The sequence below is a fragment of the Ambystoma mexicanum genome, chromosome 4p, assembly GCF_040938575.1.
Source record: "Ambystoma mexicanum isolate Mex_15411 chromosome 4p, UKY_AmexF1_1, whole genome shotgun sequence".
NCBI lineage: Eukaryota > Metazoa > Chordata > Amphibia > Caudata > Ambystomatidae > Ambystoma > Ambystoma mexicanum.
The window spans coordinates 159,624,654-159,639,937 of NC_090927.1; the positions used below are offsets into that span (position 1 = coordinate 159,624,654).

The 15,284-nt window shown below is 41.6% G+C and overlaps 1 protein-coding gene across 8 annotated transcripts in view; it reads right to left on the minus strand.

The window, feature by feature from the left end:
• The window catches only part of OTOF (otoferlin), a 1,702,209-nt gene that overhangs the window by 169,659 nt on the left and 1,517,266 nt on the right, over nucleotides 1-15,284 (minus strand). For 4 of the 8 annotated variants that reach the window (XM_069605607.1, XM_069605604.1, XM_069605602.1 and 1 more), the window contains exons 32-35: nucleotides 13,246-13,371; nucleotides 11,289-11,355; nucleotides 6,635-6,694; nucleotides 5,523-5,644 (exon numbers count right to left, since the gene is read on the minus strand). In XM_069605607.1, coding sequence (XP_069461708.1) covers nucleotides 5,523-5,644; nucleotides 6,635-6,694; nucleotides 11,289-11,355; nucleotides 13,246-13,371 — 375 coding nt within the window. The remainder of the gene's footprint in view (nucleotides 1-5,522; nucleotides 5,645-6,634; nucleotides 6,695-11,288; nucleotides 11,356-13,245; nucleotides 13,372-15,284) is intronic. The other 4 variants (XM_069605606.1, XM_069605609.1, XM_069605608.1 and 1 more) reach the window with 1 other exon arrangement.

Here is a 15,284-nt window from a genome sequence, read left to right on the forward strand (position 1 = left end):
AATACTAAATAGTTGGCCCAAGTATTCGGCTGAAGTCCAATAGAGAGCCACATAGTCTACATTGCATCACTTTCACTAATGTGAAGAACGTATTTTCATAACGTGCTTCCAGCACTATATAATGTACTGCTAGAATCATGTTGCATCCAGTAGAACATTAAAAGTTTAATATACTGCTGAAGGCACGTTGTAGAAATAGCACAACTTTTTCCTATGGGTACATGAATATTTTCTGCTTGGTTTAATAATCAAACCAATCAGAAAATGTTCATGTATCCATAGGAATATACTATAATAATTTATTATGTATCATATATTACATACTGCTGGAGGAATATTGCCTCCAGCAGTATATTCAAATGTAATATACTGCTGGAGGCCTGTTATGGAAGTATATTCGGCAAACCAGTGATGGTAAAGTTACATAAATGCGGCCTTCACTGGTGTGCAGAATGTATTTTTCTCACAGAGAGTCTGCAAGGATTTCCTTTGAAGACGCTCCATGAGCATAACACTGTCAGCATAATACTGCTGGGGGAAGGAAGGAGCAGTCAATAACCAAGTAGTTTATTGCCTGCTGCAGCCTTCCCCCAGCAGTTCCACTCTATGTGATTGGCTATCATCTCTCAAACAGAGAGAAGATACCTAATCATGGAAAGTGGATTGCAGCTTTGAATGAGTATTGCGGGAAGTATTTGGGCAAAAACGATTAACTGGATTTCAGCAGAACTTCGGCTGAATATTCACTCGAAACCAAAGAGCAGTACACCACTACTTTTTTACCCATCTCTGGTTCCTTTCACCCTCCTCCACTATTCACCATCAGACCACCACTCTTCTTCAAAATGCCCTCGATAACAATTTCCTCTTCCATTGATTCCTCCTCAACCTTTCCTCTTCTGTTCTTTCCTCCTCAAAACTTTGTGCTCCAACAAGCAAGCTGTCTCCTAACTTCTCTTGTATCACTGTGAACTCTTGTCTTCCCTTCGACCTTCGTGAACCGCTTCTTATCATCTCTCCCATAATTGGCCACCTTTATTTGATAGCTTGACTCCAGTACCACCTCCTCCTGCTACCTCCTCCAACCTCCTCCAAAGTTCCATCCTCACTTTATACAAGCGCCTTGGTCTCTCCAGCTCCTGACTCTCCACGACTCTCTTTGGTTAGCGACTCTCCAGTCTGTGACTATTTTCTGTGAGTGCTGACTCCTTTTGAACTGGCTCAGGCTAAGTCCTTGGTTGGTCCCTCTTCTCATTGGCACTCCTGGGGAATCATGATTGGAGTTACCTTGGAATTGGTGGGCTAGACTGGGCAGAGTAAAGTCAATTGTGTTCCTAGCTAATGGGCATAGTTGTGTGGAGGTGGAGTAAAATGAGTCTACATCAGAGCTGGGCACCATTTTAAATCTCAACGGTACGGGCACTTTTTTGCAGTAACAGAATTATTGCCAGTTTTTTACGTCACTGACAAATTCAACATTTGGGGGAAAAGTGGAGGATGTATCAAGAGCATGTAGCAGGGAGATCAATCCCTCACTGTAACTCCGCAAGAAATATGAAACAACATTTGTTTGAGTTTAAAGTAAACCTGCTGCTTTCATTTGGATCAATAAAAACTACACTCTATGGGTTTTTTGATATTGTATTAAACATATAGGTAATTTATATATTCACTCATGTTTGAAACTCAACACCATTAACATGAATGCATATACAAATAATCTATATAATACTAGAAATAAATCTGTATTCATTCAAGTGAAATTGCCAGGTTTATATATTATTCATACAAAATGCTGTTTGATATTTTACTGCTTCATCTGTTGAATTCATCCACAAACAAATGCATGCATATCTACCGAAATTAGACATTAATTATGTTCTTAGATAAGGAAAAAGCAGACCTGTTACTTAAACACTATGACCTAAGTTCTCTAGATCTAAAAGAATGCACAGAAATAACTGTGTGGATAGTAAACTCAGATGAGGTACAGAAGAAATAATTTTTTGATGTGCAGTACAAAATCTTGTCTTTACTTAGAATGTTGTGTGTGTTTTAAATACAACACTATTAATCTGCTTGCTATTTACACTGTAAGCAACTCTGGGTAGATGGTCCAGTGTCTGCCTCTGACACTGCAAATAGATGCACTAGATGGGGTGAATCAAATAGACTGCATAACAGCCGGAGGCAAGTACAGTGTGATGCAGTCAGCAAGGTAGTGGGTGGCAAGGCCATGGATGTATATAAAGACGAGTAGCAGGAATGTAAAGAGAGAGAATTTTCGCAGGGAGACGTCTGGTGTGGTAACTGTGAGTAGGGGTAGTGGAGGACCTGGGTAGGTTGAAAAGAGTGCACGTCACAAACTTGAGAGCTTTGTTCGGGTGGGCAATGGGCAGAGGTGCGACCAAGGAGTAGACTTACGCAGTAGTCCAGTTTGCTTGAGAGTAGAAGAGTGGATTTTAGCAGAATTGTGTTTGAGGTACTGGTGCATTGGTCAAATGTTTAGGAGGTTGAATCTGGCAGCAAGGGCCATGATGAACTGGAACAGGTTTAGGTATCTGTCAAAGATAACTACAAGGTTGTGGAGATCAGGGGGAAAGAGACAATGGAAGGGGCAGCAGGGTTGGTTTTTTAAGCCGGGAGAAAGAATGAGCACGAGGCAGTGTAGAGCCATCCAGTGGTAGGTGGGTGGATGGAATTTAGGCAATTGGTTACGCGTTTGCAGTTCGCATGAGTGAGGAAGGGAAAGGGGAAGAATAGCTGAGTACAATCAGCAATGTGGTGATAGTCAAAGCCAACAGAGGAAATTAGGTTACCAAGAGAGGAGGTGCAAAGGATGAAGAGGAATGGGCCCAGGTCTGGCACTTGGGGTACACTCATGACGAGTGGTCTGGGGAACGAGGGGAATGAGTTCTCTAAGATGGAGGTGCTGTTGGAGGGATAAAAAGATAGCCAGTCAATTGTGGTGTGCTTAAAGCCAAGGTGGGAAAGAGTTTGAAGAAGAGAGGGATGGTCCATTGTGTGAAAGGTTATGAATGGTCTCGAATAATGAGGATAGAGGAGAGATGGGAGTGGTTCGGGGAGGTTAAACTGTTGGAGATATAAGTGCGAGTAGTCGCAGTACAGTGTTTGAGCCAGTTACCAGATGAGACAGGGCCAATGAGTGAATGTATCTAGAGAAATGCGACTCTACGGTTGAAGGCAACACTCTAGAGGATTATGTGGTGGGGTAGGAGAGACAGGTCTGTAGAATTAGGGGTATTCATGGCAAACACTGGTTTTCCTGAGAAGACGTATTGTTGTGGCTGTTTTGTAGCAGGCGGGGAAGATGCAAGTTGCCAGAGAGGAGATAAATAGGACTGAGAGCAACTATGATCAGCAGCATTCACGTCCCGTAGCTGTGACAGAGATTAATTTCAACGTGGGACTTCCAGAGAGAGAGTGTCTTGTTGAGCAAGAAACGTGCATGTAAATTGCATTGATGTTTGCCCGTGATAACTTTTGAAGACAGGATTTTCAGAATGCAGTCAATACCAGTAGTTATTGACCCTCCTCTGAACATTCTTATTGGCTAAGATGAGAAACGAATCACTTGCTAGGCTCACGACAATCAGGATTCCGCACTCTCCATGGCACCGAACCAGCCCTGCTAGACCTTAAGATTAAAATTGAGGAGCTAAAAGACAATGGCAAAACCCCCCTGTTACTACTGCTGGACTTGTCAGCAGCTTTTTACTTGGTGGACCATGCAGTTCTATGTAGCCACCTAAGACTCGCTGCCAACTTCACAGGAGAAGCCATAGCCTGGGTTCAATCCTTTTTAGCTAACCGAACTATGAGAGTCTTCTCTACCTCCTCTTGTGCTGATCCTATCCAAATAACATGTGGAGTCCCACAGGGATCCTGTGTATCACCCACCATGTACAACATATTCACCAAGCCACTATTTGACAAGTTGGATAGACTGGGTGTCACCTACACTAATTATGCAGATGACACCCAGATCCTCATACCCCTTTCGGGCAACTATGAAGAAGACCTGGCCTTGGTGAATAAAATATACATCCTCATTCAGGCATGGATAGCAACCCATGGTCTATGCCTGAATGACGGCAAAACTGAGATCCTACTCCTCGGATCTGACTCCAACTTAAAAAAACTAACCACTAACTATATATCTACCTATATATCTTTCAACATTGACAACAATATCATTAAGGTTATGCCTGAGGTCAAAACTCTAGGATTCTACCTGGACTCCGCTCTTAACCTAAAAAAGCAAGTTATCTCCCTTTCCTCCACTACCGCCTACATCTGTAAATTTATCCGAGCTGCCAGATCATTCCTATCCAATGCCAGCTGCATCACCCTGGCCAATGCTCTTATCATGTCTAGAATAGACTACTGTAACGCCCTGTACTCAGAAGCTAACAAGTATGTCACCAACAAACTCCAAAGACTACAGAACAACGCTCTAAGAGCAGCTCTGAACATCCCTCATAGAGAGCACATCTCTAAATTCAGGAAAGAGGCCCACTGGCTAAAAATAAAGGATAGAATCCTCCTCAAAACCATATCTCTCACCTCTAAATGTCTCAACACTCTAGGAACCCCCTACCAATCGAAAATAATCACCAGGAAATTCACAGCCCGACCTCTGAGATCTGCCAATACCTTCCTGCTTAACATCCCTATATTTAAACTCACCACGGCGGGAGGAACTAGCTTCCCAGTTAAAGCTGCTCAAACATGGAATACTCTCCCTATTGACCTCAGACGCCCCTTAGCATACACTAGATTCAGAACTAATGCTCTCAAATGGCTTTGCTCTAATGACCTCTAATCCTCTTCACTTTGACAACCTTTTCAAAGTACCTGACAGCCCTACGGTGACTCACCTACCATCCTCCTCATAGCTGTAATCATAAGCTCTTACTAACCTACTTCCTGCTAGCCTGACCTCTATCTGATACACCCCCTCCATGCTCCAGAAATAGCTAATATCTATTCCACCTCACTCACTCACTGTATCCACATTATATCAAATGACTCTACTGCATTATGTACTATCTTATGTATTTCACATTGTAACTACATGTATGTACCAAATTGTAACAGGCATTGTAACTAAGCTTCGAGAATTCATGTACTGCTTCGCCCAGCTGCCCAAGGGCTTGGTGCGCATTATCAAATTAATAAACAAACAAACAAACAATAATGAACTCTACGTGCTAATAAGGCTTAGGCAGAGGCACTATAGCGCAATTTAATAACAGACATTAAAGTCACATACACAAAGATTAAAATAGATGGGTGAGTGAAAACAAAGCACATTAGTTAATTGGGTGCATGTACCATTTTCTTTTATTGTGCCATAAGAGAAAGGACAGGATACACACTGAACGTTTGATTGCATGTTAGTTTCAGATTGTCTAAGCAACATCATCTTCATTTTATATTTTTCATCATACTAGTACATATGCTGCTTAAAGCAAAGAATAAAATGATAATGAATGTACCTTTAATTCGTCAATTTTTTGCTTGTTCTTCTTATCCAACAGCTCAGCCGCCTGTTGCTTCTTTTTCTTGTCCTCCTTTGGGGGCTTGCCTTTCTCCTTGCCCTTCGGAGGCACTTTGGAGCCTTTCATGGAAAAGTCATCAATTTTGATCTCTGATCAGGAATAATTGGGTGCGGGTGGGGGTGCAAGAGTAGAATGGAAGGTGGGAGGAAGGGTGAACACAGAACACTCAACCATGGTTTGCATGAAAGTTGACATCCTGCTAAGTGACAGGCTTAAGTCACCCAGACAAATAACAGGTCTCCCAATAGATGTATTGCTTTTTTTCTGTTGGGCCTGTTGTTGAACCACACATTGGTCTAATGATCGAATTCTCATTAAACGCCAACAGAAAAATACATTTATTATGGAATTCCTACTTACCCAAAGATTTTGGATTTCACTGTCCTTATGAATTTCAATTCAAAATATCTGTATTTTACTCTAGTATGTTTGTGAAATGGGTATGTCAGCAGTATAGTTTATCTTATTAGTAACACAATATTTCTACTTTGCCGTAAGGCAGAAACTTCCCGAGCCATCTCTATAGAATGTTTCTGTATCCAACCCCAGTGGCCATTTTCTCTGTATTTTTTAGCCCAACAACAGGTGACCATTTTAAAAGTTTATAGACATACACATGTGGCTTTAGCTAAACGTACGTAGTCTTCGATTCCCTGATAACTTATTGTAAGTGCTATCCCAGAAGGGGTATTGAGATCTTTGTGTTCATCAGTATTTCGATAAAAAGGTTTAATGCAGGTGCGCTTTCATACAAATCAATTGAGTTTACTGTCTTCCAGAACGAAGTTGGCCGAAGAGAACGGTTGCGCTTAGTTCAATCATTCCAGAAGTGAAAAGGCTTCTAATAGTTAAATGAAGATACTTTCTTTACAAGGGTTGAGCTGGAAAAGTTAAAAAATACAGGAAGAGTTATTGACTAGTTGAGGTAAAACTAAGAGACTAAATAGAGGTAAGGATTTATCCCAAACACTACTTTCACTACAAGAACTCAATGCAAAGAGGGCTCAGTAGGAAGGCAAGACTGCTGCACTTCTGGATAAAGTACTTACCAGAATGGATACAGTCTTCTGTATCTACAAGTTTATGGTCAATACGTTCAAAAGGGTGACCTAAAAGATGAACAAAAATCAAGTTCAGAGGAGCAAGAGGTCGGACCTAAGGCAGCTGGCAGAAGACAGCAATGCTCTTTTGTTTTTTTCTTGTCATTATTCGAGGTAGAAGACATGTGTAACCTTATTATTTATAATGAAGGCTACAAATTTACTAGCCATAAACAATAAACCAACACATGCTCGACAAGGCCGTAATATGGATAGGAAAAAACTGGCTTGGACATCACAAAAACATCCCCATTCAGAAAACCGTATTGGTTAAAATTTGTTGAGCCCCTGTGATGACCACAAGCCACTAAAAAATGGTTAGGCCTTGGGGTTCTGGTGTCTTAACAGGAAAGGTAGGGTGTATATACAGGCCCATCCCTGTGAGAGACAGAAGGTGGAATTGTGACCCGATATGTTATCAATGAAATACTGAACTGTGCACCCAGTGCACAAGGATAGGTGAGAATGAGCTCTGCCCTGAGCTAATTCCTACTCTGCTCCATTCTCCGAAGCTTTGTGTTACCACTGCTTAAAATAATTAGGTACGGCACTACAGGTCAGAAATACATGAAGAACCTCTTGACGAAGCTCCTCTAATGCATCTTCCTATTGGAAGACAAGAGCACTCTGCATAAATGTCTTTTTATAATGACCACATGCGCCCGTAGACCACCAAATGAACATAACTTTATTGCTTAAGTCAATGCCAGTGGTATTGTCTGCAAAGACTGCCATCATCTTACTGTTACTTTTTTCATCATGCACTAGAGTTTGTGGACACAAGGAGGGTTTGGTGAGTTACAGATGATTTCACTCTGTTTTTTGAAGAATAACCAAGTAACGGACTGATCATGAGATGTTTGTCTAGTAAGGCCGGGCTTAATTTATGTGTCTGAATGAAGTTAGAGCTGCATTATCCTTGCCCGTATTCTATTCTGAAGAACTACAGAATTCATGCATCAGAGGCCATGAGCATCGCCAATCCACTCGATTATCAGCATCACCCAGATTACTTTGCCCTGGGGGAGATCAATATATAAGATAGAGCAACTTCTACCATCATGTCCAGAGTTCTCTTTGCAAGCTAACCCTTTGGACAGAAACAAAGTTGGACTTCAGCGGCCCGCCAAGATACCTTCTCCACGAAGCCATCTCAAGGTTTGTCACTATTTTTCAGTGTTTAGTATGTTTAGTGTTTTTAAATCTCTGTATGCTGAGTACAGTTTCTCTATTTAGCACTGACCTTGATAAAGTGTCTTGGGAAGTGAAACATAAATCGTGCCATGGCTTTTATTTCTTAAAAAAAGATATGATCTTCCGGCACAGTTGCTCATCTACCCATTTCATATTTGCCTTAACGAAAAGTGCCTGCTGACATCTGACATGTTCTTACTGAGGACCCTGACTCCTCAACTGAATATGAAGGATTTTACTGAAACTCTAGTGGCAGTGGTCTAATAAAGTTTATTGAGACTGAGGTTGAGCCACCACCTTACTGTGCTGTAACTTAAGATATGAGGATGAATGAGGAAGATGAAAGAGAGCTCCCGGGAGGAATGAGCAATAAGGGCTATGTGTAAAGGTGATGAATGCTAATGTCCTAACATGTACAATGTGTGCTGAGTGAGGTGGAAGAGTGTGGCTGATATGTGAGGAGTATTGCTGAGCAGTGAGAATGACATATGAGGAGTAATGAGGAGGAGTGAGTAGCAGCATTGAAGATCTCCTAAAATGGGGATTTGTGAGTAGTAGGCTACTCATTGTAGCTCAATATATCCCCATATCAGATGGGTGTAATGCAATCAGAAGATGCAGAATAAATTTTAACTTCACGGAAAATTACATGTAAGGCTATCCACCCCTTCTTGCAGCGAGCATCCATTCCTCTCTTTGAAGCAATAAAATGCAGGAAGTCTGCATGCAGCATTTGAAGGAAGATGCTTATCTAATGCTGCCCGCACACTGGATGCCATCTTCTAGGATTATCATTCTGGAAGACATTGTGCTGTGGTGTCACTGCCACAACATCGTGTGGCAATGAATAGCACACTGTGCGCTGCATATCAAAGCGTTTCCATGAAACATTACACTGGTCAACATATTATCAATAGTGATTCACATCCTGGGCTATCTCAAAATGGTCCAAATAGATCCTATATTAGTGGATTTAACGGCCTGCTCTACTTAATGTTGGCGCTATGGCGATCATGCCGTCACTGTGGTACTTCCTGAACAATGGCGTGCTGAAATGCGGTGTCCAGTGAAACGCATATGAGATGTTAGTCCATCCTTCTTTTATAAATTATACAGATTTGTGGCATTTAATTGCTGCAGCGTGAACCGCTGTGTTGGAGAGCAGCAGTAAGGGGACCACTGCCATAGCGTGCATTACCTCTATGTTTATGTAAATGTTTAAAGCACGCCTTTAAAGAGTCCTTACAATGGAAGTCTGTAGTCCTTTAGTGATGAATCACTGGCAAGCAAGCCACAACATCCACATGGAATCCACTCTTGCTTTAGGATCTGGTTCTTTATTGCTGCAAATTTCTAGTGACAAGATTATATTTCTACATTCCTTCTACTGTAAGATGCATAGCATAGAGTGTATATGTTTCCTGCAATAACCCTGAAGAATATGTGCTACAGAAATAGTCTTCTCTATGTGGCCACCTGTTGTGTTATTTAGTAGACCGATTGCCCTAGATATCTCGAACAATGATACTGATTTTGTGATGTGCACCTATATGATCAACCAGGAATGATAACAAATGTAAGCAGATGGCTATCAGAGTTAAGGTGGCTGTGTTCCTTCCACAAGGCTGCACATGTCCTGCACTTGCAACAAGCACTGTAGGTTTGCATGCCAACTTTCATGGCCTCTTTACCATATGGATGAGAATGTGGTGGATTGTGAGATGAGAACACACAGTGCGCGGTGGAACACGTAGGCATGCTGGCAAAGACAGGTGAGACACCAACAAACATGCAATCACGTCACAACACATCACCAGGAGCAGAAGTGCAATGGGGTGGGAAAGGGCCACCTCCAGGATGCATGACAAAGCACAAAAGGGAGAGTAAACTAATACCAAGGACAAGCAAATCTTAGACCTTGAATACTTCTCCATGCCTCCATTTTGTGATGCCCCCACCCTCCCACACAAACTGTTCAGTACAAGCGTTGGCAGCAGTTGAGTTGGCCGCATCATAATTCAGGATTTCTACCCCAATGGTGTTCAAGGCTGATGCAATATTTCCATGTGACGAGAAAGGCAACAAAACAAATTGGCAACCCAACATTCTCTCTCTATGAAGTCCCTCTACTGTAGCATTTGGAGTAAAGTTGTTCAGCACACCTTGCCTGGGCCACGCTACCACTGCAACACAATAGAGTCTCCCTTGCCCCGTCTGTGGACTTTCCCCTTGAAAGGTATTGCCAGAAATATTTTCGGCAACAAAGATATCACCATTGTGATAATATACCCTGCCCACATTATCTCCAAGTGAAATTCTGTCATTTTCCGACATTCAGTACTTGCCATCCAAAGATGCTACTATTTGAGTGAATAAAATTTGGGGGTGAGTAACAACATGCTTTATTGGGGATATTTTGTACTGTGAAACTATACCATAAAGTCAGTGATTGTAAGGATAATCTGCACCAGACACAACCAACTAATCAAGCCCTAGGCCCTAGGACTAACTGGCTTTCTCAGGCAGATATAGACGTCTCAAGCTAAAACTTTTACAACCTCTATCTGGGTAGTCTAGAGAATTTCTAAAGCTTCAATCGTTTATAAGCGATTTGGACAAAATGGATGATCTGTTCCCTCGGAAGGCAGTTTTATGGTGGCAGGGGATATGTTTCATTGGACAGGTAAGTTGTAGAATGTAAGGCACTTCATCAAAAAGCCCTGTCCGTCTCTGGCTTAAGACACAAGGCCATAACAAAACATTGACTTTTTTGCAATATGCTAGGGCCTTGCACTTATGGTTCATAGTGCCAAACAGATCAACCAGGCACCTTAACCCCTTAAGTCCTAAGGGCGACTATGTTCATCCTGAATTCTCATAAGGAATCATTCTAGGCTCCGCCCACCCCAGCAATAGAGCTCCTGGCTCTGGTTATCATTGAATGTTGTGACGATTTTACATATTCAATGATAGATTGTTATGTGGCAGTAGAGAGTACAGGTATGGGTGCTTTATTTCATATTTTATCCAGAGTGGAATTTGTTCTTGGTTTGCTTATTGATTATCGCTCTTCCTTATGGAAGGCTTAAAGATGTTGGCACATGCAAAGACAGGACTAGGTTATTATGCTTTTGGACCTTTACTGTATGAGCAAATGTCCTTTATGATAGAGTCCACCAGTAGGGTTGCATGGGCTTGTAGCTCTGCTTGGAATTCTCTCTGATTGTATCTACCTGTACTTTAAACACACAAGAAGAAAATTTGTCTTCATGTGCACTCTGCACATACACTTTCACAGGCGACGCCTCCCTGACGGTGTATACAAAAGCAATATGGCATTGTTGTTTGGAGTAAATCAGAAGGGGCCATTGCATCACATGACATTGAATGCTGGCTTTTTGTATATTACCCTCTGCAATCTCCATCTCTTCTTTCTCCTCTGCCTCTGCTGCAGCAGCGTCCTGTTGTCGCAGTTGCTATAAAAGAGTAACAGGTTATCAAGCAGAAATCAATAGGGACCCCTGAAAAGCATGCCTGTCACAGACTGAAGACAATATGCGTTCACCCCCACCTCTATGAAGCTCAAAATCCCCCAATCTTTCACAGCCATCAGCATCCCCATACTCCTCATAATAAATATGGAGCACGTGATGGTTTTCTTCCGTGTCACCATTGCCCCTGGAGATTCTCTTGAGGCCCAGATTGGTGTAGCTGAGCCCCTCAAACTCAAAACCTCAGATCCATCATTACCAGACAAAACAATGGTTGCTTCCCTCCAGAGGAAGTCCCAGCACACCATAGTAACGCCCCGTGGAAGAAAACCAACAGAGACGCAGAACTCTGGTCTCCCTTGTGTCAAGAAAATTGTAGTAATGGTAGTACCATGAACACTGTCCTACCAGCAGGAACAAATTAAGATCCTTAGTGAATCCATATTATGCCCCTGCTACAGAACTAAAAACAAAAACACACTTATGTGCACAGGAGGAGATCTCCTCTAGAGATTAGGAACAGTTTATTAACTTTTTTCTTCTCGAACCTGACACCAGTGACTACAAAATAATTATCTTTTTCATTCTAAAGTCTTCAGGGTTTGTAGAATTGCACTTGAATGGTTCCCAGCCTTCAATTCCAATCAATCACACACGGTTAAACCAGCATTCCTCTTCTCCTCCACCATCCCCACCTCCTGCAGTTCTCACGAGGCTCTGGCCCATCATTATTCCTCTTAAACACCTACATGTTACCTGATGGGTGGGTACAACTTGGGGTACTATATGTATACCACGAACGCCGAGATGCACTCTAAAATGCAGAAGGCAACTGAGGATGGTGGCAAATTGGAACTTGGAGGCCCTATTTTGATAATGCTGAAAATCGACTGCATGTATAAATGGACAGAGGTAAAGGAACGAGAAATAAGTTAAACCCATGGGAAACACATAGATTTAATAAAGGGGTACGGTGGATGAAGGGATCAGCGGTGGATCTCCATTAACAAAATTCTAAATCCCCCCCAAAAATATGCACAAAGAAAATAATTTGGAAAGGCTCATTTTCGGGGAGTTAGTCACAATAGACAGACAGAAAAAAGGTCATAAAACCATAAATTAATCCAAAATAAGATCTTGCGTAGCATCCCAATAAGATATTAAACCCGTGAATGCCTCCACTCCATCAACATACATCTACTCCAGCCTTTTAGAACACAATGCAGATCAATGACACAGACTATCGAATTTCACCAAATGGTGGTGTCAAAAGGAGATACTCTAATGAATGTCAAAAAACATCATGAATAAAGCTAAAGGCAGCAGGAATGGGCTACCTGCTCCAAAGTTCATGCCAGTAACCAAGTGCTGTGGGTCACCATTGGAACAATATTTTATACCCAAGGAAAAAAAGATTCACAATCATTCTTGAAGTGCAAGTCCCCCATTGTCCAGTAGATCAGTAGACTTGCATAGTTACAGGGCACACAGAGGATAGAAATACAGATACATTGTCACACATCTCTATGTCAAGAACTGCAAGAAGGCCACATTGCTTATGAACTCTCACTCATATCTTTCTAACCTACACTCTGTGGTCTTCCCCTTCTGCCAACCGTAGCAACAGTAAATCACAAACACACATGCGCATGCACACGCACACACACACACACACACACTTGCACATTGATGGCTGCAAGGTGCAGAGTAATCTGCTGCATGTAGACCTGTAGAATGTTCAAATTTGTTAACCTTGGGAAAATTATCTTCCAAGCCATGAAGGAATGAGCTGTAATTTTTCATTTGTTCATCCTATAAATGATAGTCTGAGTCAAGTGCGTCAGCCATTAGAAGTGAACAGCGTTGACATCTCACCTCTTTCAGGGTCTCTATGGAAGCAAAATACTTCGACCACCAGTCCAGCATGCTTTCATCTGGCTCCTCTTCTTCAATCTCTTCGCCTTTCTTCTTCTTCTTCTTTTTCTCCTTATCTTCTTCACTCTGAGGTAGTGGACAAGGGGGCAGAGAGAGTCAGGACAAGTCCAACAGAGATTAACAAAACTTTGATGTCTTGCGTTAACATGCAAGAGTTTGGAAACAAATATGTTCTCCTCGTCTAGTCTTTTGGTGTTTGGAACGGTTTGGTTGTTAGATTTGTATCTATATAGCATAACATTGGTGCACACGCAGGATGAATGAAGGCTACGGATCTGTGCCCACTCAAATCATCTCAACACACTGAATTAGTTACTGAATCACCAGTTGTGATTACACTGATCATGTCAGGTCCTTAATATAGCTCTTGATCCTGCCATAATGACAACTGTAGATTTTTGTAAAATATACAAGGAGCATTCTCCTCTCCAAGACCAAATTTATGTGAACCTTTACAACCAGTGAAAATTGTGAATAACACACGCATCAATAAATTAGCAGGCAGTATGGGGAAAAGAGGCAGAGTCATTCGCCAACTTTATACACTCTTTCATATACACAAAGAGAACAAAAGCAACAGTGCATGCACAATAAACACCTCAACAATGATATCTGATGACACATTGAAAAAGAATAACTGGATGCATCAAAACACACAGTGAGCATTAAAAGGAACGCAAACCCTATTAAAAGGCAACAAAAAAATCAAGAAAAAAACACACACATCAGTTCACATTTCACAGGCCCACATACTGAACATTCAAAGAGCAAGACCATGCAACACACTTTTCTATTGACCATCCAGTGCTCAATTACCCTGTTCCATTATGCCCAGTTAATGTGCAACTGCTAGATTCCTTAATGCTCAGTTGGCAAAGTTTTGCCAAATTCCATTATGACCAGTTAGCACACCATAGTAACCCCCCCTATCTTTCCGAAAGAATACACCAAGCACCCACTCTCAGACCCAAACGTGACCTATACTCACAGCAACTCAGGATTCCAACCTTTAACAGAGCCAAAGCAGGAGGCTGCAGTTTTGAAGTGCTAGCACCACAATATTGGAACTTCCTACCACTCAAACGTAGGAAAGAAACCTCCCTCATGGTCTTCCGAAAGACCCTGAAGACCATACTCTTTAAGTAGACGACTCCCCTGCCAATATTGCATACCACTGAACTGTACATCTTGTACTGTAACTGTCATGTACTGAAAGTATGACTGTATGTATGCAGAATGTAACCTGCACCTAAGTGAATATACTGTAACAGCGCCCCGATGCCCTATGGCAGCTGTGCGCTTTATAAATGGAAATAAATAAATATAAAATAAATTAGCAGTAAAGCAATACTTATATTATGCCCAGTTTAAACAAAGAGCCAGACTCCATTATGTCCAGTTAGCAGAGTAGGTGCAGATTTTTTCTATGGCCAGTTACCACAGCAGCACACTATCCATGTGGGTGAAATAACAAAGTGAAAAAACAAAGTGTAATAATAGAGAGGGAAGAAATAGAGTTAAAAAACACGCTTAGAAATTCAATCAGATGGATTCAGATATGCATTAACATAAATATGTAAGATATAGAAGTGTTATTTTGCACTTTTTCTGCCTCACTTATGTACTGTTTTTAAACATAGGGGGACATCCTCTAGTTTTGGATTAGAACTCTGTGGTTATAATGAAATGAGGCAACCATCTTGGGAAGGGGCGCTCTCTTGAATTATTTTGACACCTGTAAGTACATTTTTATGAAGCCTGAGCAGAAAGGATTCCCTCTAACATCATTTTTTTTAAATATGTTTATTTTAAACAGGCAGGTTAAAACAATACATAGCTTAAGCATTTGCGACATGAGACATGAAACAAAAATCTTTGACTCCCCTCCCGCTCCTCCCCCAGTTCCTAAATTCCTTCCTCCCATCCACGCTGGGGATCCCCATCTTGTGCAGTTCTCCTGGCTAATTGGGGCTTGAATG